This window comes from Scylla paramamosain, chromosome 23, assembly GCF_035594125.1.
Source record: "Scylla paramamosain isolate STU-SP2022 chromosome 23, ASM3559412v1, whole genome shotgun sequence".
Classification (NCBI taxonomy): Eukaryota; Metazoa; Arthropoda; class Malacostraca; order Decapoda; family Portunidae; genus Scylla; species Scylla paramamosain.
In genome coordinates, this window is record NC_087173.1 from 2105158 (window position 1) to 2129628 (window position 24471).

A 24471-nucleotide genomic window follows, 5' to 3' on the forward strand; every position below is an offset into this window, starting at 1 on the left:
ACTCCACAGATTGCCTCTAAAGAATTATTACAGATTCATAAACTCAACTTCGAAATAAAATAAAATCTATAAGCTGTTAAGCTCTATAGACTCTCCCTCTAGAATTATCATAAACAAAACCATAAATTCACCGCACAGACTTCCACTTGAAAAAAAAAAAAAAAAAAAAAGAAAGAAAAGAAAAAAATCTGTAAACTATTAAACTCTATTCACTGCTCCTCAAGAATGATCAGAAACAGACTTGATTTCACCACACATTATCAGAAACAGATCCATAAATTCACCGCACAGACATTCACTTAAAAAGAAGAAAAGGGAAATCTGGAGACTGTTCAACTTCCTCACGCTGTCCTTGCGAATAATCGGAAATAGACCCATAAATTTAACCGTAAAAAGCGATGGATGGCTGGCGGCGCGGGGTAGACGCAAAGCACAGCGGGCCACCCACCACAACACAACGTGGGTAACACAACATTGCATGATTCGGTTGTTGCCAAAGTAAAACTGGGCCACAGACAGACACATTTGGCACCTTCCTGACCAGCCACGCGATGAACCAGTGACACCGTGTTTATGCCTCACTGCCCTACACACACACACACACACACACACACACACACACACACACACACACATACACACACACACACTCTGCCATCCCCCCCCCCCCAACACACACGAACAGAGACATAAACACGGACATACGGCACAGCAAGGGGGGATATACAAGCTGAGAAATATATGAAAGCTAGTACACTTCACAGTCTTAACACGACATGTATAACAGGAGTGATGCAGGCAAGATCACACACATAACACACACACACTGACACTCCCCCCGCGCACACATACGAACAAAGACATAAACATGGACACATACGGTACTGCAAGGAGAAATATACAACCTACTACACCTACCAGTCTTGTAAATATAACATCTATAATTAGAGCGATGTAGCCAAAATCTTTAGGCTTTGTAATCTGACGAGGACAACAAGTAACGGGTTCAAGTTTGATAGAGCTAGAATTTAAATAGGAAGTGATTGACAACTAGAGTGGGAGAGACTTAAAGTTAATAGGAAGCTTTCAACTATAATGTAAATTTATAGAATGATATGATAGATTTTATGTGTAAATGTTCTGTACAAGGACTGCCACGTGTAGGCCTGCTGGCTTCGTGAAGATTCTCTCATATGTTTTATATCCTCTAAGCAAACAACAATCAGCACGTGCGAGATATAAAGTGTTTCTGCTTAATCTTGTGTCTCCTCTCACTGAAACATTCCACGTGTACACACAAAACACACAAACAAGCAGGGAACATAGTGTAAGCCAGTTCTTACGTAACTTCTCTCTCTCTTTATTCACTTATATATTTATCTACCCATTTATTAACTTATTTTTCCCCTAGACACATTTATCATTTTCATAACTCTCCTTTACTTATCTCGAATTACTTTTATCCGTCTTTTCTTGCTCCTGTCGTAACTTTAAGATATATGTTAGGATTTTCTTTAATAACTCACATTTATTTATTTATTTGTTTATTTATTTATTTATTTATTTACGAATTTACCTTTCAAATTGAGGCTTATCATGCCAGCAGACAGACAGACAGACAGATGGGAATGCTAGCAGACATAAAAACAGTCATACATACATACATAGAGACAGATAGACAGACAGACAGACAGACAAAGAAGATACAACTATAACCTGTGATACCGTTCCTTGGTATGCATATGTGTGTGCAAAAGAGAAACTTGCAGACCAATTCATAACGTCTACAGACAGACTATTGTAAAAAAAAATAGTGTCTATATGAGAGAGAGAGAGAGAGAGAGAGAGAGAGAGAGAGAGAGAGAGAGAGAGAGAGAGAGAGAGAGAGAGAGAGAGAGAGAGAGAGAGAGAGAGAGGAAAGAAGAATGCGAGAAAAGACGAAAAAAAAAAAAAAAACAAGGCTACAATTTACTAGACATTGCTTCTGGGAAAGGCTGCGAGTCTGCCGTCTCGAGAGAAAACGAAAGCAGACCAGCACAAGATGAAAACAACTCAAACAAACCGTTGCGCACTCCACACACTTCATCCCTAAGTTTGGCTTCTCGACTCGCTGCTTACTCAGAATTTTATATCGCCGCGTTTTGAATTGAAACTTGAATGTATTTGCTGTTTTTTTTTTTTTCGTTCTTGTTCAAAATTTTAAATAGTATTCTGAATTGAATCGTGAATGCAAATTATTTGTGTTACATTCTATTTACAGTGTATCTTCCATTGCCTGTATCTTTCTTCCTTGTAATCCAGGTACCTTACGTATTTTTTCTAGTACATGCAACTTCAGACTACTGGGTGTGCACACAAGCACCTCTAAGTCACCTGCAGCTTCTTGTATTACATGTGCCTCACCAGTGATCAGCGGCAGCTCATGCAGGTAGCGGCCAGCACGTCCAGCCATCCATAAACATCACCAGCGTAACGATACTCGGAAGAAAAGTGAGGCGGAGCTGCGTGGGGTGCGACATGACAAGTGTGGCTTGATGTAGGGGCGATTAATTTCTTCTGCCAACCATTACTACCCTCGCCACTACTGCCGCCAATGTCATTCACTCAGCCAATCAGTAAACGTCCTCTCCTTGACTCCAACCAACGAGGGGCCGAGTTTCAAGCCGTCATGGCGGGGGCGTGGCAAAGTAACTCGCTGCCCAATAAATGATCAAGGTTTTTAGGGCGCGTGTCGGCTTGGGACACCCGGTTCGCCTCGCCTCTCCTCGCCTGCCTTGCCGCGCCGTCGGGACGCATCCCGCAAAAAGGAAAACACTGAATGAGTTAATGTTTATGTGGCGGCAGGTCCAGAGCCAAGAGTGAGGGACACCAGGGAGCCTCCTTCAACCGCAGTGTGGCGGCGGCGTGTGCAGTGACAGGTGGGCGTTGCTGTGTGTCCGTGTGCCTGGTGAGGAGAGAGATAGAGTGCAGCATGGGGAGGAGACGTGGTAGCGTGCATTGAGTCTCTGTTGACGTGTTGAGGGGCAGGTGAGCCGCGCCCCACACCTCTTCATCTCTCGTCGGTTAACACGCAGGGTGATTGCAGAAAGTCCAGGTGATAAGAGAGACGATCTTGAGTTAATGAGTGGTGGTCTCTGAAGGTGTTAATGAATGTTGGTGTTGAAGGGAAGGTAAGCCGCGTCCCACACCTCTTCCCTTCCCCGCCAGGTAACAAGACAGGACAGAGTGACTACAGGAAATTTGTCAGTTTTCTGCGCCTCCGTCAGTGTTCCTTCCTCGGGATTTGAACTGACACTGGCACACTCCGATACACTCCGATACCCCAAGTGTGTCCAGCTGCCAGTATAATGTTAATGCTGAAATAATGAAGGACTAAGCAGGATTCGAACTCATGGCAATGCATGTGTTATCCCAGGACTTTACCAATGAGCCACACTTGTTTACTTTCGCGGCACTTGTTGAGATGATACATATCCTGCAAGATACATAGGCTTAATCATACTTACATATTCTCAGCGAATTCAGCTTTTTTTTTTCTGCTCTTTCTAAACGGGTTTGGCTCCTAATACATATGTCGTACGCCAGGATAATAAAAATGGAGAGAAAAGATACTATTTTTCATCCATTTGCCTCTTCGTACCTTATACATTCTGCGATCACCGAGTTCACCTTCCTTTTTTTCTGCTTTCTACATACGTTTACCTCCTCGTGATAGTGGTGTAGGTGAGGATGATATAAAGACACGTTATTTATTTGCGGTGCACTAGAATTTACTGGTTCTTTCTGCTTTTTCTATTCGTGTCTGCCTTCTACTATTAATGCTGTAGGTCAGGATAATATGAAGAGAGAGTGGACACGTTGTTTTTGCTATTTGCGGTGCTCTAGAATACTTGTTCCTTGTGATCCCAACTTGGCGAGGCGACCAGCCAAGCGAGGAGCATCACGTGGCTTTCTCTCTCTCTCTTCCTTTACGACACGATCGAGTTCGAGAATCACCTAACCCGTCCTTTCTTGCCGTACTAAAAACTGGCGGGGAAAATGTTCTCATAGTCTCTTAGTCTTGCACTCTCGTTCTTATACTTTCTTGGACACGTGTTTTGTTGACTCTTAGCAACGATCGTCTTCTGTTATCCGCCTGATTGGTTTCCCTTGTTTTTCCTTCAGATTTTTTTGCTTCCTTCTTCCTTCATATTTCCCTCGTGCACGGAAATCAAGGTAGAATTAAGACAAAACAGAGAGAGAGAGAGAGAGAGAGAGAGAGAGAGAGAGAGAGAGAGAGAGAGAGAGAGAGAGAGAGAGAGAATAGGAATCAGTCATAGAAGGAGAAGAAGAAAGCATGACAGGCACAAAGACGAAGAAGGGTGGGGAGTTGATTGGGCCGCGTAGTGGTGAGGCAGGAGACCCGAGTGACTGCAGCAAGTGGAAAACTCTTAAGGTGGCGAGCTGGATAGCCTTGACAACACCGCCACTACCTTCGCCACCTCCCTCGGTCAGTCGCTCAGCCAAAACCTGCCCCAACATTACACGTGCCAGCCATTCACGCCTCCTCTCTCTCCCTTTCTCTCTCTGTAGTTAGATAATATGTAGTTACTCCAATATTATTGTATGTTACTCGCTTCCCCCACCCTCTCTCTCTCTCTCTCTCTCTCTCTCTCTCTCTCTCTCTCTCTCTCTCTCTCTCTCTCTCTCTCTCTCTGGTCAGGAGAAAGTAAATATGAGGCTACAAACGGACACCATGAAAAAAATATAATTGAGAATATTGTGTCTGTTTGTCCCTCCGTTTGCTTACTTACCTGCTTATTTGTTTGTTTGTTTGTTTGTTTGTCTCTTTTTCTATTTGTATCTCTGTGTGTATGTATGCATGTATGTATGTATGTATGTATGTCCCTCCGGCTGCTTATTTATTTGTTTGTCTACCTTCTTTTCTGCTTGCCTCTCTCTCTCTCTCTCTCTCTCTCTCTCTCTCTCTCTCTCTCTCTCTCTCTCTCTCTCTCTCTCTCTCTCTCTCTCAAAAAGAAAAATCAAAATAAAAAAGCGCGCCCAGTGTTAAGATAAATGCTCGCGCTGTGCCTTTCTTGCCCCGAAATTACCCGTTTTCTGCAAGCCGTTTAGTGTTGGGAAAATTTCTTCAATACACCCACACGCAGCATCAATAGTGGTAGTGGTAGTAGTAGTAGTAGTAGTAGTAGTAGTAGAAGTAGAAGTAGAAGTAGTAGTAGTAGAAGTAGTAGTAATAGTAATAGTAATAGTAGTAACAGTAGTAATGACAACAACAACAACAACAACAAAGGTACCTAAATAAATACAAGAGCATCAGAAAAGTGAATGGGGTAATACGTAACAAATGACAACCACACACACACACACACACACACACACACACACACACACACACACACACACACACACACACACACACACACATCACCACCACAACAACGCATTACCTAGAGACAAACCTAGCCTTATATACCTACCAGGATGTTCAGTTCACAAAGCCACTAGTTTCTCAGCCAATAAAAGATCCAGTAATCTTGGCAAGCACACACACACACACACACACACACACACACACACACACACACACACACACACACACACACACACACACACTGGCATTAAAGTCCTATTACGTACATACCTTAAGCATTGGTCCTGTTTCTTAATTGTTACCTTACGTCACCTTAACCCGTCTTGCCTTTGACCTTCTCTCCCTTCCTTCCCTCCTTCAGTACCTTTCCTATCTTACCTCTGCCTGACCTATCCTCACTCATTTCCTTCGTACATCTTCCCTATCTTACTTTTGCATAACTCTTCCCTCCCCTTCTTCCTTCCTTCACGTACGTTCACCTTTCCTATCTTTGTCTAATCTTCCCTTCTTCTTTCAAGTGTACGTACCTCCCTTATTTCACCTTTGCCTAACCTAAAGCTTCCCTCCCTCCCTTTCTTCCTTTATCTTATCTGTGCCTACTTTTTCCTACTCCCTTCCTTTAGTTACCTTCACTATCTCCTTAATATTCAAAAAGGTAAGTACTTAAAATTCATCCTTTCATCTCCTTTTTGTCTGTTTTTTTTTTCACCATCTTTCTTCCTTATTTATTTATTCTCTTTCTCCTCCCTTATCTATTTTTTTTTATTTTACTCCTTACACCTTTCCTATCTCTTGACCTTCCTTAACGCTTGTTTCAAATTCATCTCTCTCTCTCTCTCTCTCTCTCTCTCTCTCTCTCTCTCTCTCTCTCTCTCTCTCTCTCTCTCTCTCTCTCTCTCTCTCTCTCTCCTAACCTAACTTCCATGATTTAATACGCTTACCCTTATCTACCTGGCTGTCTCATTTTTCCCCTTTCACCAGCACCCAACATACTTGTGACTACCCCGCCTTGCCTCTCACCTGCACACATCACAGCGCTACCTTTCTCTGCTCGCGGGAGAATAGGTACCGCTCTCTTGTAACCCTATCCAGTAACACGATCTTATTCCGGCACCATAGATAGTTATTTTTCTTTTTTTCTGTTGTTTTTTTTATCTTTTTCTCTCTCTCGGTACTGCTCTTCGTTCTAGTTCTTATCCTTTGGTCTTTCTATTTGTCTTTCTTCTGTCTATCCTCCTTTTCTTTTACTTTTTTTTCCTTTTCTCTCTCGTTCCTTCTTATCCTTCTGTCGTCTTTCTTTCCTCATTTTTTTTTTCTCTCCGTTCACCCCCTTTTTCCTAATTCCTTTCTCCTTCCTTCCTACATTTTTCTTATTTGTTTTCTTCTCTATACTCTCCTTATCTCTCTGTTTCCTCCTTTCATTTCTCCGCCTCGTTCTTTCCTCCTACTCCCTCTCCTCCTTTGCTTCTTTTCACTGTTTACGGCTTCACCCCTCCCCTCCCTCTCTCTCTCTCTCTGAGCATCACAAAACATACCACAAGCATTCCCAACCACCACCACCACCATCATCACCACCATCGCTACCACCATTTACAACAGCAACACACCTGCTTCCCACGGCACTCTACGTACAGCTGAGGCAGGTGACTTGAGCCTCAATTAGCCCAACCTTACACAGCGCCTGAAGGTTCCGTCTAGCTTAGCCAAACACGCATAAGCCTTATGGTTTATGCATTCAACTTCTTGTTCTTCGTTGTTGGTGATGGTGGTGGTGGTGGTGGTGGTTGTTGGCTGTTGTTAGTTGATGTTCTCGACAAGTCTCTCTCTCTCTCTCTCTCTCTCTCTCTCTCTCTCTCTCTCTCTCTCTCTCTCTCTCTCTCTCTCTCTCTCTCTCTCTCTCTCTCCTCTCTCTCTCTCTCTCTCTCTCTCTCTCTCTCGGGGTCACATTCACTTACAAATCACTGATAACTAAAGATAATTATTAGTCAAATTCAAGATAGATATCGTAAAAACGTAACATAAAACTAAATTAAACTTCAATACAAATTTTTGCAACACTTAATGCGGTACACGCGCTTGTGTGTGTGTGTGTGTGTGTGTGTGTGTGTGTGTGTGTGTGTGTGTGTGTGTGTGTGTGACGGCCTACGTTGCACACGCCCACTGTATGTTCGATAAGTCAAGACGAGGCGAAGTCGGAGCCGCCAGCCTGCCTGCGTCAAACATTCTACCTGTTTTCCTTGACAATAGTAAAGCCAAATTTAGAAACACACACACACACACACACGCTAAAGGCTCTAATTCCTAAACGTTTTGTTCTCCCATTATGACAATTTTCAAAGGCCAGAGAAATGATGAGATGGATTTTCATGGGTATTTTCTGACTGATAACGTAGAATCCTCGTTAATTTATCCCTGACATCATAAAAGCCTTCCTGCAAACTACTTACACCTTCCACTTCAGCCTGTTAGAAGTAATAAAAATCAGGCGCCACAGTCTGAGAGTGCACGATACTTGGGTCGCATGGCCTCAGCTCTCGTCTCCTCGCAATACATGAACATGACGCTATGCATATTTGAATAGCTGTTTGGCATCAAGTGCTATGCAGATGACACACACACACACACACACACACACACACACACATTTTCTTTTCTCTCTCTCTTTGTTTGCCTCTTTTCTTTCCTCCATCTATTTCCTTTCCTCCTTCTCCCTTCCCTCTCCTTTTTTTTTTCTTTTTTCTTTTCCTTTCACATCTCTCTCTCTCTCTCTCTCTCTCTCTCTCTCTCTCTCTCTCTCTCTCTCTCTCTCTCTCTCTCTCTCTCTCTCTCTCTCTCTCCATCATCACCAATAACAACATCAAGCATCGCCCACTAACAGTCATACGGTGCTACATGTCCCAGTGTCTTCAGGCAGCGAAATAACAGCCAAGGTAGTGACACCGAGCACAGCAGTACAGTACACACACATACACACACATTATCCCCTCCATCAGTATTACAAATGGAGTGACTAATAAGGGACTCATTATACATTTCTTATCCCTTCTCAGTATCAACACAAGGAGACAATCAGTGAACAAGGACCCACCGCAAGTACCTATTGGAAGGCCAGGCGACATGAGTAAGGCCCAGAACCGCTCCCCTGCAGGGCGGCCCAATCCTGCCCCAGCCAAGGCCGAGGTAAACAAGCTGGCGGGGCAAGGGAAGGACAAGATGGAAACGAGACACGTACAGGATAAGACAAGGAACGGTACACAGACTAAGAACGCTACTAAAGACAGTAATCAGGTTAAAGCTAAGACCACAGACAAGACTATGAACAGTAAACACAACAAGAACGGGACTCAGCAGGAGACGAAATGCGCACTCAGCAAGACGGAAACACGACAAATATTGCAGGACAACCCAGTGAAGGACGCAGCTCAACGTAATACTGAGGGAACGCCTACTCAGGATTCCACTCAAGGTAGAGACGCGATGATAAAGAATACTGAAGACACGTGTAATATGAAGGACGTCTTGTCAATCCCTAGTGACGTCAAGGATGAAGTGCAGGTAGAAGATCAGATGCTAAATGACTCACAAGAAAGGAATCCAGTACTAAATGACTTCCAACTAAAGGATCCGGTATTAAATGGCTCACAAATAAATGATGAAGTTAATGCTGGAGAGATAATACAAGGGGAAGTGAAAAATATGAATAACGGACCTGTAGAAGTTATTGTAAATGATTTAGTTATAAATGACACCGGAACAGTAAAGGATAAGGACTCTGGACTAGTAAATGAGTCGATAAGGGGTAGTGAGGGACAAGGGAATCAGGTGGAGCAAAATAGGAAAGTCACGGATAAACAAAATGCGATCGTGAACAGCGTCGACAAAACAAATGGACAGCGAGAGAAAACGGACGGCGAAACTAGAGATAAAAATCCAATGGAAGCTCGAGAAAAGACTGTAAGTGACGTGAAAGACCAAACAAACCAGGAAAACCACATTGCAAACCCCGAGATAGACTTACCACAGATAACAGTAATGACAGAAGACGACGCTGACGATGACCTTCTCAGTGACAGCGAGGGGGAGACAGGGAACCCAAGACAGAGGAGCAATCACATGAAAAACGGACACGCGCGCAGCAGACACAGACGCAACGAGATGCGACACAGACATGAAGTAGAAGACGAGGATTCTGACAATGACTCTAGCGACCAGTTAGCGATGGACAATGCGTTAGTGAGACACCTCCTCCCCCACATGAGTCCCGCCCTCTTGCCTAAAGCCATGCAGCCGCTAAGCGGGGCACGAGATTACTCCTCCAACTCCTCCGTGAGTATTTCTCCCCCTTGGTCATCATTCCCGCTTGGTTCGTAGTGTCAGTCCGTCATTTGTGGCTTGACTTTGTACTGTAAACACACACACACACACACACACACACACACACACACACACACACACACACACCAAAATTAAATGTCTATTCTATTCCCATTGTAAGAAACCAACATACGAATAAATGTCCATACGCTAAATTGACAGAGAGAGAGAGAGAGAGAGAGAGAGAGAGAGAGAGAGAGAGAGAGAGAGAGAGAGAGTGTCAAGATTCTCAAAATTTCCCAAAATGCCCCAAGTTTTCACACATGCATTGATTTAAACGGAAAATATAATATCTTACATAACTTTGACCTCAGTACATATCCAATCATGGCAAAAAAGAACCCCATTTTTGCTGCCCATGCCCTCCCACAACTTACGAAAATTATAACTGCACTCTTTTCGTTCGGACAAACGGTAATAAAAATAAATAAATAAATAAATAAAATAAATAAATGAAATAAAATAAATAAATAAATAAATAAAGTAAAATAAATAAACAAACAAATATATGAAACTTATGCTAAAAATACACGATCAAACCACATTCCTCCACTAAGTCATCCAAAAACATAAAGACAATAACGATAAAAACTGACATGAGACGCGTAGTTGAGCCCGGTGAGCAATTTGAAATGCTGCCAGTGTTTGCAAGTCATCACACGGGAGGACAAAATTTACCTAAGTACCAATACACTTTTCTGTTTGCCTGTTTATGTTGTCTGCCTTTGTTGCGCAAGTTATCGTCTGCACCGCTGTATTACTTTTAAGGATTTAAATGCTTATAATTTCCTTTACGATCCTTGTTTGTTGAATCGCACTGGGAATTTAGTGTTTAATATCACCTAAGATAAATGGATGAATATATACAGATGAATTAGCATTGCATGTTATAAAGTATTCGAATGCTCATGTCTTCGTAGCTGATAAGCTTAAAACCTCTAATGAAAGTTTTTATGCATATGATTGCTGTTCCTCTAAACATACATCACATAACAGTCTATATCAGTGCAGTGTTTCTATTCCTTTTTTCTCTTTACTTAACACACTAATATTTATCTTTACCCAAGTTTATTTACTCTTTTCTATCTATATTTCCCCTTTTCTTTACTCATTAACCACTGGAACCCTTCTTTTACAGCACACACAAACATTAACCACTACCATCACTAATATCATGTAAAATAATATGTAATATACACCACGCATTATTCTGGAGAACTTTACCTTAGCCTCTTTTCCTCTTCGTCTCTCTCGCAACTGGCCACGCGACGCAGTACTAATACCATGCACTAATAATAAGTAATAACAAAAAACCACGCATCATTCTGGAGAACTACACCCTTGTCTCTTTTCCCCTTCGTCTCTCTCACGACTGACCACGCCAAGCAGGACGAGGAGCAGCAAACACACTCCAAGAAGTTGTCTCTTAACGTGATCAAGGAGTCATCCGAGGGCAGCGGCAACAACACCGACGCGGAGAGTGATGAGGAACCCATGGCACCGCCCCCGACCGCGCTGGCTTCTCTGCGTCGTCACAGCTTCCACCATTTCCCGGCGCCGCCAACCAAGAGTCAGTCCAAGGTAGGAATGGGGATGTGGGGCGTGAGGGAGACAGACAGACAGACAGACAGACAGACAGACAGACAGACAGACAGACAGACAGACAGATAGACAGATAGACAGACAGACATACAGATAGGTGGATAGAGAATAATTTATATCGTAGATGGATGGGTGAATGATCAGATACAGACAAATAAGATGGATAAACGGATAGATAAATAGATTGATATGGGGTAATATGGTGTGAGAGGAGGGGACATGGTGCCCTAGGGTAGTAGTAGTAGTAGCAGTAGTAGTAGTAGTAGAAGTAGTGCAGTGGCAGTAGTAGTCAGCAGTAGTCGTAGTAGTAGAGAAAAGTTGAAAAAAAAAAAAAAAAACACAAAATGCAAGTAGTAGCAGTCGTAGCACCAGTAGAAGCAGCAGTAATTAATAGGGGTAATAGTAGCATCAGCAGTAGTATGATCCAAATCAACACACACACTCGAGAGAAAAGCATGAGGGACACAAGGACGGTTTGGTGCCGGCGGCAAGAATTATAAACACCATCATTACTATTATTAACCTGAGCGGTGAGCGAACGTTTATGTTTAACATCCACAAAGGAAGGTACGTCCCCCCCCTCCCACACACACACACACACACACACACACACACACACACACACACACACACTATACTCCCACGTGGTGTCCCCAGAAGAGCTGTATGAAAAAAAAAAAATCCTTCCTTTCCTTACTTTTCGCTTTAATTATTCGCCTTCCTGACACGATTTTTCTTACGATTATTATACAAACATAAAGAAATCAGTAATGAACACTGGTTTAAATTTAGGTCCGTAGTTTTAAATGTATCTGTGTTTTATATCTTGACTGAATTCAACAGGTACTAGAGAGTTATTGGGATTTTGAAAGGATTTTGCATTTTCAAAAGGAAGAGGGGGGGAGGAGACGCCGCCGCTCGCATCGGTGCTTCCCCTCTTACCCTGCGCCGTCGGCGTTCCCGCGGCTTTCACTGTCCTTGCCGCCGCCTGTGGGGAGTGGGTGGGGGAGACGCTAAACTGGCTTGCAACCACGGATACCATTCCCGATAGATAAAAACACGTTCCACTATGGCATATACCATCTGTCTGTATCGAGTGCAAATGGTGTCCCGTATGACAGTGCCATATCGGTGGTGCCCGGTATGGCACTTTTCTTACGATTCTGCATAGCTAGCCTAAATCCTGCAATGGTCATCCATTATTAACACTTAAAACACAGAAGGCAGAGAACAGGTTAATCTTCTTTTCCCGTCCACATAACTAAGAGAGAATATATTAGAAAAGCAAGTGTCTTAAAAGCCGGTATAGGTGATTAAGTAAAAGTATGTAGCAGTGAGTGAGTTGAAGGGGAAATCTCTGTCGTGTTGCAGAAAGCGGAGAAAGTTCGAGCGCTACTGCAGGCCGTGGAGGAAGAGGAACTGGAGAAGATTAGCAAGAAACTGGGAGAAAAATCAAAGTAAGTAATGTAAATCTATCCTCTCTCTCTCTCTCTCTCTCTCTCTCTCTCTCTCTCTCTCTCTCTCTCTCTCTCTCTCTCTTGACCTAATAGAGTAAAAAAAAAAAAAAAAAAAATTCACCCATCCATCTACCGTCCTTTTGTGCATGACTTCACAATGTGCTTGTCGTCACTGCGTCACCAGCAGGTCCTCGTGACGGCCTTCCAGAACACTAAAGGAGAAAGCAGTGGTGACTCATTTGTCTAGAGTTTGGCAGGTGGTGCGGGATGAGATGTCGATACTATTATTATTACTGCACTCAGTCCAGTATTGTGTGTTTGAATTAGTGAGTGAATGAAGAAACGAACGAGGAGTAAGTGAGGGGATGGATGTGGGAACACCTGACGGTAGGCGTAACTATTTCCATCATGTTAATTCTCAGGTTCAGCGGTTCCTTCCGTCAAGTTTCAGGCGCGACCCATCAATATATATATATATATATATATATATATATATATATATATATATATATATATATATATATATATATATATATATATATATATATATATATATATATATATATATATATAAACACTTTATTTATAACTTATTATGATGGTTGCCAGCCAGCGAGCCAGCAAGCTCGCACCCTCTTTTGTCAGCAAGGCCAAAGGTGCAAGGGTAGCTCTCATTCCCGACGCCTATATCACGCTTCTATATTAGCACCGGGGGAAGACAGCTATAACAGTCCTCACCCTTGCCAGCTACACTCCTCAGTGCGAAGGGAAGGGTTGAGGTGAGAGGATGTGCGTCCCTCTACTGGGAAAGTGTAACACGTGAAGTGTGACACGTGGACTGATTTTTCTTCTTGAGGATAAAAGAGAAAACGGTTCACTGCTAAACAAAAGTACTAATAGTCAAGTAGACGTCGGCCTTTGAAACGGAAAATAATATATAAAAAAAAAAAAAAATACAAGGAAAAAGAAAAGAAAAAAAAAACTGCGGAGGAAAACTAACCATTGAAGTCAACCAAACCTTGGACTTTGCAAGAACACAAGATAAAAAGGACCATAACTGAAACTCACCAATAAAACAATCTAAACCTTGGCCTTTGCTGGAGGAGCACACGAACAAAAGTCATCTAAACTCGTAAAAGTGTCAGGCATCACGTTACTCCAAGGCGAGGGGGAGAGGCACAAAGCCCCTGACAAGGGCGGTGCCTCTCCCATGCCCTGTCACGTGCCCTCACAGTCCCACCCAGACACTACCTGCCTATCCAAATCCGCCCCCACCATCACCACCTCCTTCACCTTTCCTCTCCCCTCCACCACCACCACGTCCCCCTTCACCTTCCCTCGCCCCTCCACCACCGCCACTCTCTCGCCCCTGTCGTCTCCCTCCATAATGTCCAGTGCTTCACATACTCCCCTCTCGCCCATGTCCTTGCTCCTGAACAGAAGCATCTCCTACAACTGCAGGGAGTGAGTATGAAGGCTTCTTGGTTCTGTGCCAGTAAGCGGAGTGTCAACTTGATTTTCTTACGCATATGTACTGAAGTTTAGTCGGTCACTGTTTTTTTTTTCATTTTCCTTACTTATTATTATTATTATTATTATTATTATTATTATTATTATTATTATCATTATCATTATTATTATTATTATTATTATTATTATTATTATTATTATTATTATTACTAATATCATCATCATCACCATCATCATTATTGTCACGCCCCTTTGGACCATCATGGAAATAATAAGAGGGGATAGACAGGCCATGGGAAGTCATTGCTAGAGACAGGCTTAGCAGTCAACAAGAACCTGGCACGTTACCAATGTGACCATTAGCATTGCAAGCGCGCACGGCTGAAGCACCAATGCCCTTACAATACCCCTCCACCTACCCTATACGCGCAGCACCGTATCAGTAAACATGTGCACTCTCCCCCATAAATAATAAGAGCACCATTACCATATATTACACCATACTCAGAGGAACTACTATAGAACTTTATACTACCTGAAACTGGTAAGGAGATAAAGTTCTGTTGAATGTTGATGTCTGGTATCCATTTGCTATTTCACTGTCTTTTAATACGCCACGTTCCTTCCCCGGCAGTTTGGTCAGACAGCACCTTGGCCATGTGGAGAACCGGCTCTTTGAGATGTTCGGTGATGAGGAGAAGAGGACCATCAACATCAACAAATTCCTCATGGTAGGTATTGAGATGCCTGCTTTTCCTTTGAGAGGGATACCGGTCAAGGGCAACAAAATATGCATAAAAAAAAGGCCCATTGATATAAAATAAAGGCTCACTATAAAAAGACATGTTTGACTACTACATCTCAGTTTATAAAGACAAGCTGTACAAGACATGCCCAAATTATCAAGGTAAATGCTTATACAAGTTCTGAGGTAACCTTGCTATGTAAAACCATTCAGAGCAATTTTTTTTTCTTTTTTCTTAAATGATCCCTTTAATTTGAGAGAGATTTAATAAACTGAGAAGTCATTTTATAAATCAAGCTATAGGGTATTCCTCTTCTATATTTAGTCACCCCATCTTTTATGAGCGAAACTATATGGTATTCCTCTTCCACATTCAATAACACTTTTTCTCCTGGTGTAGGGGCTGACGGCGACAGGTATGCGGCCGTCTGATCCCCGCTTGAAACAGACAAGACAGAACCTCAAGAAACTGCAGGACCAGCTGGGCAGCGAGTTTGTTTCACTTGACATTGACTATGAAACTTTTATGGGGTATGTATTGCATGCATCTGAGAGAGAGAGAGAGAGAGAGAGAGAGAGAGAGAGAGAATATTGAACACAATCTAATAGGCCTGCAGCACTCACCTCCTGTCTCCCTCCTTCAGCATCATCTCAGAGAACCTGGAGATCGTAGTGAAGGCTTTCTCGGCAAACTTTGTCATCCCAGACTTCCAGGGCTTCTGCAAACAGATGGAAGAAATTTATAACAAATGCTATACCAACCACTCTGGCAAGGTAATAACTTTCTTTTCTTGCACATTACACCTTGTCTCTTCCATTCCTTGTGCAAGTACTTAACTGCTCTTTTCCTTGGTATTATCCCTGCATTTCAGTGATCTCATCCCTTCATCCTTCCATTCAAGGATTACATGGCTGTCGCAGAAATTATTAAGGTCTTAAAAGGTTATTCCCTCTCTCTACAAGTCAACAACTTTCACTTCTCTTTGAAGGCTGTCACAGAAATTAATAGTTTAAAAAAAGGTTATTTTCTTTCTATGCAGTCAACAGCTTTCACTTATCTTTCGAGGGTTTTACTTTCTTTTAGCTTGTAGCCGAGAATGTATATAGAGAGTCTACTGTAATGCTTTCCTTCAAGGCATTCTCATTTCCAACAGCCAGCAGAGTACATCCCACAATTGGCTCGCTTTGACTCCAAGTCCTGGGGAATGGCCATATGTACTGTGGATGGCCAGAGGTTCTCTCTTGGTGATGTGGATGTGCCATTCACCATACAGTCCTGCAGGTGGGTCCTCAGCATCCCTCAGTCAGATTCTGGTCACCAAACATGAATCTTCCTCCTAGTCCTATCATGCTGTTTTGATACATGGGTGTCCTCTTCCTTTAAATCTGGTGCTCTCCACAAGACAGAAGCCAATGGAAAGTTTCAGGGTAATGCAATATGTTATCCAAGTTTGTCAGCTTTAGTCTGGTAAAGGTGGATGATGTAAAAAGACTGATAGCTAGTATTATGATGTATCTCTACAAGTAGCTCACATCAGCACTAAAGATGTCTACCATAAGGATGTAAACTTCTCTGGCTTGTAAGAATGAAAATGGGACATAGTACAGGTGAATCTCAATATATGAATGAATTACTTTCCCTTGAAAAAATAAATAGGTACATAAATGAAAATTCATCAATTCACATCAACTGTAGATTTAAAATCTATTTTTCATGCAATTTTAATATTCTTGCTGGAAACTTTTTTAATATCCTTTTGCAAGTCTAAATTTTTCATTCATAAATCATGACAAAGAATAAAACTATTTCACTCATAATTTTTAAAGATTGCTAAATGAATGTTCATATATTCAGATTCATTTGTATATATTTCCATAATTTCCTGTGATTGCTTGTTTGACTGGATTTTATAATTGTTTGAGTGTGCTTTTCTATGTAGTCCATCTTTTCCTGCTCATAATGAGAGGACAGCAAAACAAAATTGTCAATATTTCATTTTCATATTGATAATGGTGCACTCGTCATATCCAGTTGCTGGACTACATCACCAAAAGAACTTCTAAATAACTGTAGGATAGAGCATGTGACTGATAATATCTTTCACTACCTAAACTTAAACTCTGTTCAGAGTTAGTAACAAAAACTGAGTTTGCCAGTATGTAAAGAAATAACTTTCATATCTTTAGCATCATAATATATTGAGGGGTTCTCCAACACCTCTCCCTAAGAACAGACTAGTGAGGTCCTGCTGCCCCACCATCCATTGAGCTCCCACACTCCATCCTTCTCTTAGATTCCTAAAACATTCCTCTTTCCAAGAACATAGAATCTCTTCATGAGGCTCTTTTACATACTGTACTAGAAGCATCCAATTTTTCCACTGTACCTTAAAACAATTTGATTTTCACATTTATTAGAAGTAGTATGCAAACCCTTAATGCTCAACATTATAATGACTCTACTAACTTCCTTTCCTTTAACTCTCACAAGTAGCATCTGAGTCTAGGATGCTCATGCGTGTTGATAGCTGTACAATTTTTGTGTTTTACATAAGTTTCTGAAGTTGAGAGTTAGTGTTGTGTGACATTTTTCTTTTGGTGGCCTGCCACAGCAAGCCTTTGACTTACGCCATCGGCCTGGCTGTGAACGGCTGTGATTACATGCACAACTATGTCGGGATGGAGCCCTCGGGACGCTACTTCAATGAGCTGGTCCTTGATTATTCCAGTGAGTAGTGACAGGGAAGAGGAAAAGGGAGGTGCATGTGCATGGCTGTGGCCGTGGGTGGGAACTAAAAGACTCCACCAGGGTGATGGAGAGTGATTTTGTGTCCAGCCTTTAGACCGAGTCCTTCACCAAGATGCCTGTTCTCTTCATGAGAAAGCTGAACCCTTGTTGTGCCCGATGGGATAACAGATCAATTTTTAATCACAACTGAAGCTTTTAATTAATAACCAGTAAGGACAGGGAGAGAGGCACAGCACAATATCACACATGGTGAGGTACATGTACCAGCAAGACAGACAGAAAGCCAGATGGACAACCAGAAAAGAGCAAAAGGTAATTTCTGCATAAGGCAAAAAGTCATCCAGCCAGACAGCAGGAGTGAGCAGCAGGAGAAGGTAACATGGCCCTACTCTCCCCCAGCTATGCCTTCATGTATGCGGCAGCGGTGGGCTTGCTAGAGACCGAGAAGGTTCACTCTTACGTGGGTATGGAGCCTTCGGGGCGATACCACAACGAACTGTGTCTCGACTATAACAGTAGGTCCATTGCTGACATCCCTCTTGCTGCTTTCCGTCTCCTTTTATGCTTCCCTGAAATTTATGGATATTTTTACCCAGTGCTCAGTTTCCCAAGTTTGATCTTGGCTCATGGCAGTTTCTCACTGAGAGAGCTAACACTGTGTTGTAAATCTAGCTGGCACCATACAACTTTAAAAAAGTTTCTACCAACATAATCAACTCTTAATTTTCTCCTATTATCAATATCTTTTACAAGCATCTTTTCTCTATCTCCCTTTTCCTGTCAACACTAGTCTATTGTGCTTTCTCTTGACTTTTTTTTACATTATCTTTCTCTCCTTTTCTCTTGTTTATTCATTCATTTTTCTTACTACTTCCTTCTTCATCCTTCCTTTCTCTGCCAAACCTTTCCTCCATTTCCTGCATGCTTCAGCCCTGATATGAATTCACTTGGCTTGAAATGCATTAACCTGAATGAGAAAAGTCAGGTTATGTTAATTCATTATACCCACTTTCAAGCTCCTATACTTATTTTTAAATTGCCACTCTGTAATTAATCTGTTTACATAAAGCTTTGGACTTAACTAAAACTTACACTAACACAACTGATTATTTTATACAACAAGCTTACTACAAGCAGTGTAACAGTAGTAGTAGTAGTAGTAATAGTAGTAGTAGTAGTAGTAGTAGTAGTAGTAATAGTAGTAGTAGTACTGATGCAAATGTCTTAATAAAGTCCAATCAAAGCACAATGCATTTAAACCTGAGCAGGAATAGGTGTTCGGCAAGGGTTGGGTTTGTACCCTCAGCTGTACTCCTCTTCTTTTCTCCACAGACAAGCCACACAATCCCATGATCAACTCAGGAGCAATAATGACAGCGGCTATTATCAAAGTAGGTTCACTTCTTGTTTGTGTCCCATATCAGCATATGCAGACATCTTTGAACATCATACATTTCACTGATTTCTATGTACATATTTGCATCTTTACAGGATTGAGTCAAGTTCATAATGTCCTGTTTTGAATTCTAAATCATCATATTTTCAAGTAAAGTATAGGTATATGAGTTATACACACCACTCCACCACTTGAAAATTCAAGATTAAAAAGCAGTAGTTTTTTACCTTACTAAATAAAGTATCATGCAGAAACAATGTTGTAAATGTATTACTGTAGTGTTATTTCTCCTCCACAGCCTGAGCTCTCGGCAGCAGACCGGTTTGACTATGTGAGTATGAAGATGATTACAAATTCATTTCATACAAACTTCCTTTCCATACTGAAAACTAGATGATTTAGACTAATACAGAAAAATAACCTGTTGATACATGAATACAGAACTTAGCAGTAACATTCCACACATGAGTTATATCTAAGTTGTTGATGATACTTATTACTGTGATGATACATGGATAGAAAGTATGAGTATATATATTCACCTGATGATACATAAATACAGAACCTTGCTGTAACCTTTCACACATGAATTTTGTCTAAGTTGTTGTTGATATTCAGTGTTGTAATGATGTATGTATTGAAGTTATGAGTAGAAACTTCTAGACTAATCACTTGTGCTTCAGATGTTCAAGGTGTACAAGCGTCTGGCAGGAGAAGAGTATCTGGGCTTCAACAACTCTGTCTTCCTCTCGGAGCGGGAGTGTGCGGACCGGAATTTTGCTCTTGCTTACTTCATGAGGGAAAACAAGTGCTTCCCTCAGAACCACAAGCTGCATGAGTCTCTAGATTTCTACTTCCAGGTTTGTTCTTGTCAGCTTGTGGATGGGAGTGTTGTAGACAAAGAGAAGGAAGCTTAAGGAGTGCTGTAGATGGAGAGAAGGAAGCTTAAGGAATGTAGACAAGGAGAAGGAAGCCCTAAGGAATGTAGACAAAGAGAAAGAAGCTTAAGCGGTATTATAAACAGAGAGAAGGAAGCTTAAAGAATGGAGACAAGGAGAAAGAAGCCTAAGGGATATTTCAGATGGAGAAAAAAGCTTAAAGAATGTAGATAAACAGAAAGAGAAGGAGAAGGAAAGCTTAAGGAATTATGTAGACAAAAAGAAAGCTTGAGTGTCATGTGTGTTATCCTTTTAATTATCTTTTCATTCTCCCTCTTTCATGTTCAATAGAAATCTTAGCATCCTGATACAAGAGGTTTCAGTAGGCATCCTATTTTAACATCCTCATAATTGTCTTTCTATTCATCACCCAGTTATGCTTGCTGGAGATTACTCATTCATTCAAGCTCATAGGAAGTCATAACAAGAGGTTTCATGTTATATGACCTATCCTATTTTAAAACTCTCATAATTACATGTTCTAATCACCCCTCAGTTATGCTCGTTGGAGATCACCGCGGAGTCAGGTGCAGTGATGGCAGCCACACTGGCAAACGGGGGACTGAACCCACTGACAGGCGACCCAGTGCTGACTGTGGATGCCGTCAGGAACACCCTCACACTCATGCACTCCTGCGGCATGTACAACTACTCTGGACAGTTTGCCTTCCATGTGAGTGATTTGAATGTTCTCTGTCTCTTTTAGTGTGTTTCTCTTCATCTGTTTGTGTGAGTCTTTTCATGTGGGTGGGTGGTTTGAATGCTCACTGTCTCTTAGCCCTTTGTTTCCCTTGATCTGTTTGTCAATTTTTCTCTCTGTCTCTACATCTCATCTGTGTCATTCATCTCTCAATCTGCTTGTGTTACTCTTTTCCTAAGCTTCCTTGTTTGTTTTTTCTCTCAACCTGTTTGTGTCAGTCTTTCTCTGTCTCCTCATCTCTTCTCTCTCAACCTGTTTGTGTCAGTCTTATCCTTAATTTCTTCATCTGTGTCTTTTTTTCTTTTAGCCTGTTTTTGTCTATCCTTTTCCTCTCAGCCTCTTCATCTGTCTTCTTTCCATCTTTGTATGTTTTTCCATTGTCAGTTTTTATTTTTTTTTTTTAATTTTCTTTATCTGTAGGTATTCTGATTTCTCTCTATGTTCTTCTATCCATCCTTGTCTCTATATTTTTTTTGCTCTTTGTCTCTTTCTCTCTCTCTCTAGGCAGTATATACATCAATGCTTCATTTTGTACATATTTACCCACACATAGTAACTGATACAACTAGCACCACTACCACCACTACACTCCCTGCTATTCTCACCTTCTGGTTCTGGTAGGTGGGGCTGCCGGCTAAGTCAGGAGTGTCTGGCTGTGTGCTCTTGGTCATCCCCAACACCATGGGTATCTGCCTTTGGTCTCCTCCCCTTGACGCCAATGGGAATTCCTGCCGTGGCGTTCAGTTCTGCATGGTGAGTAATTTAAATGTTAGGATTGTTATTTATTTGATAAGTCAGTCCTGAGTTTTCATATTTATTGTGAGATTTGTTACTTTACTACCAGGATAAGTTAAAGTGTCTGAAAATAAGGACATAAAGGAAGTTGCAATTGGCAGCCCCTGCATGAAACATATCCATTATCTGTTACTTATCTAATTCTATGAACCATCAGTCTTTATCTTTGATGTTATTTTTGTCTACTTGCTTCTGCATAGTACATAATATAATTGCAAGAGTCCTTTTCAAGATATGTGATGTCATTATTACTGGCCAGTTGGTGCTGCTGAATGCTGCACATGATATCATTGTTATTCTCCATCTTGCTTTTTCATTTTTATTTGCATAGGACAATCACTGTAAAGAATCCTTACCTATTTGATGCATAATGAATTGTGTGGCACCTTAAATCAATTAATCACTCCATCAATCAGTCAATCAATCAATATGTTATCAATACATATCAACTGGTTCATCTCTGTGGTGCAGGAAATGGTGTCTCGTTTCAACTTCCACAACTTTGACAACCTGAGAGGGTTCAACCAGCCCAAGCAAGACCCACGCACTGCCAAGATTGAGTCCAAGGCACAGATTCTCTTTGATCTCCTATTCTCAGCAGCTGCAGGGGACATGTCAGCCCTCAGACGGTATAACCTATTATTTTCACTTTTAATATCATCCCATAATACTATTATCATTATGAGAATGCACAAAATAAAATACAAGCACTCTATTTCTATTTTATGAAGAGAATTGTTTTTTGTTTCCCTCTAAAAAGTCATACTTAAAACATCAGAGAAATCAAGTGTTTCTGATTCATCTTAGTAGACTTTCTCACCACCACATTCCAATCAGTTCTCTTGTTATTATCAAGACTTAAAAACATTAGAGAAATCAAGTGTTTCTGTCTCATCCTAGGTTTTCTCAGCACCACATTCCACACACTACTATCCTCATCATTGTCACTGTTCTTGTCCTGGCAGGCATGCACTGGCTGGCACAGACATGCAGGCCAAGGACTATGATGGTCGCACAGCTCTCCACGTGGCCACCTCAGAGGGCCATGATGAAATAGTCAGCTTCTTACTCAACAACTGTAATGTGGGTCCTCTGCCCAAGGTAAGTCGGGACCTGAAGAGCCTCACAATGTAGCTACTCTTGGTTTGCTCTCATTTCATTACAGAATTATTAACACAAGGTAATTGGTGTTTCAGATATTACTCCACTCATTTTTAGACATAATTTTTGGATTCTTTCTTATTTCACGAACTTATTTAGCTCCTTACATGTGAAGGATATTGATCAAGGCCACAAAAAATTGGATGAAAAGCCAAAAAAGCCCAGTTACTTCCCACTGCCTCTACAAGAAAACTATGCTGAATTAACAACTATCTGACTGACCATCCTCAGGACCGATGGGGCAGAACACCACTGGACGATGCCGAGAGCTTTGACCACCCCAGATGTGCCAAGCTGATTACCAACTGTTGCAAGAAGAAGGGCATCAAGCTCCCAATATCCTACAAAGAGTACGCAGAAATCAGCAAGCAGCAAAATGGACCCTTGGTATCAGTCAACAGCAGCTAAACATGTCATTGCATCAGGATTGGTGTCAGTGTTAAGGAGGTGCCAGTCACTCACTCATCAGCTCAAGCCATCATGGTATCAGCCTTATTATGAGGTGCTACAGTTCCATGGTGTTGTCTGTTAATAGTACAGTAGTCAATGAAGTACATAGTAGTTTAGTATATGAATAAGCAGTCTTACTATTTAGTGGACTTTTTTTTTTTTTTTTTTTTTTTTTTTTTAAGGGAGAATTCAGGTGGAGTTTGAACAGGGCACCAGATGTGAGAGGAAGTGATCTTGACTTGTCTGTGGCCTGGTGAATATTATTGTTGTCATCATTTGTAAGGATGCTTTTCTTACAGTGCCCTTCTCATCTACGTACTTGTTCTTCACCTATCAACATCACTGGAAGGGTTGAGAGAGAGAGAGAGAGAGAGAGAGAGAGAGAGAGAGAGCAGGGGTGGCCAGACTCACTCCAAGCTCATGTTTCAAATGTTTCAATAAGGTATATGACAATTGATGCCTAAATCCATCCTGAGTAAGCTACCTTCCAGGGATAATCAGTTCTTATCTTCCATCTCTTTCTCTTCATCTAATATGTTGTTATGACTGATGAAAGCAATAATCTGTCTTTCTTAAGCCCTGTGTTCTACGGCAGTTGGTTTTTCAAGTACATTGCTAAGATAAGTGTTTGGTGCACTCAGACAAGCTTTGAAAGACAATTTTACAATCCTCTGCAAAAGAAGTGAGGAGGTTATTGAGAGAGAGAGAGAGAGAGAGAGAGAGAGAGAGAGAGAAGCAGTGTTCAAAAAGTTGACAAATTATGATTTTTAAAGTTCTTTATTATTATTATTATTATTATTATTATTATTATTATTATTATTATTATTATTATTATTATTATTACCTCTGATATATTATTTTAAAACTCGTTTTGGTGGGCCAGGTACTGTATGTGAGAGACATATCATGATTTTTATAAAAAAAATAAATAAATAAAATAAACATGTTTTTAGACAGATGTACTCGTTATTTTCCTGGTTGACACACACACACACACACACACACACACACACACACACACACACACACACACACACACACACACACACACACACACACTATATATATATATATATATATATATATATATATATATATATATATATATATATATATATATATATATATATAATGTGTGTGTGTGTGTGTACGCGCGTCTGCAGAAAGTCTGCTTTACAAGAACACGTGTCTGTAGAAAACTCACTAAGGAAAAAAAAAAAAGATGCAATGAACGACCAAACTCTTCAGTGATAAAAATGTGGT

General features: G+C 41.2%; 1 protein-coding gene across 10 annotated transcripts; it reads left to right on the forward strand.

The window, feature by feature from the left end:
* Positions 1-2691: 2691 nt before the first annotated feature.
* On the forward strand, positions 2692-24164 carry LOC135111989 (glutaminase kidney isoform, mitochondrial-like). Of its 10 annotated transcripts, none has more exons than XM_064025748.1 (17): positions 2692-2918; positions 8422-9697; positions 11135-11326; positions 12719-12804; positions 14909-15005; positions 15420-15550; positions 15664-15793; positions 16174-16301; positions 18168-18283; positions 19101-19159; positions 19463-19495; positions 19848-20024; positions 20599-20775; positions 21424-21555; positions 22069-22226; positions 22563-22698; positions 22990-24164. In XM_064025748.1, exons 2-17 carry the CDS (start codon positions 8489-8491, stop codon positions 23164-23166), a joined length of 3138 nt encoding a protein of 1045 aa, XP_063881818.1. In that variant the 5' UTR covers positions 2692-2918; positions 8422-8488; the 3' UTR covers positions 23167-24164. The 10 variants fall into 10 exon arrangements, with proteins under 10 accessions (XP_063881818.1, XP_063881816.1, XP_063881815.1 ...); XM_064025746.1 differs by lacking the exon at positions 18168-18283 and adding an exon at positions 17632-17747 and having other exon boundaries at positions 2703-3027; XM_064025745.1 differs by lacking the exon at positions 18168-18283 and adding an exon at positions 17632-17747 and having other exon boundaries at positions 2704-2947.
* Positions 24165-24471: the final 307 nt, after the last annotated feature.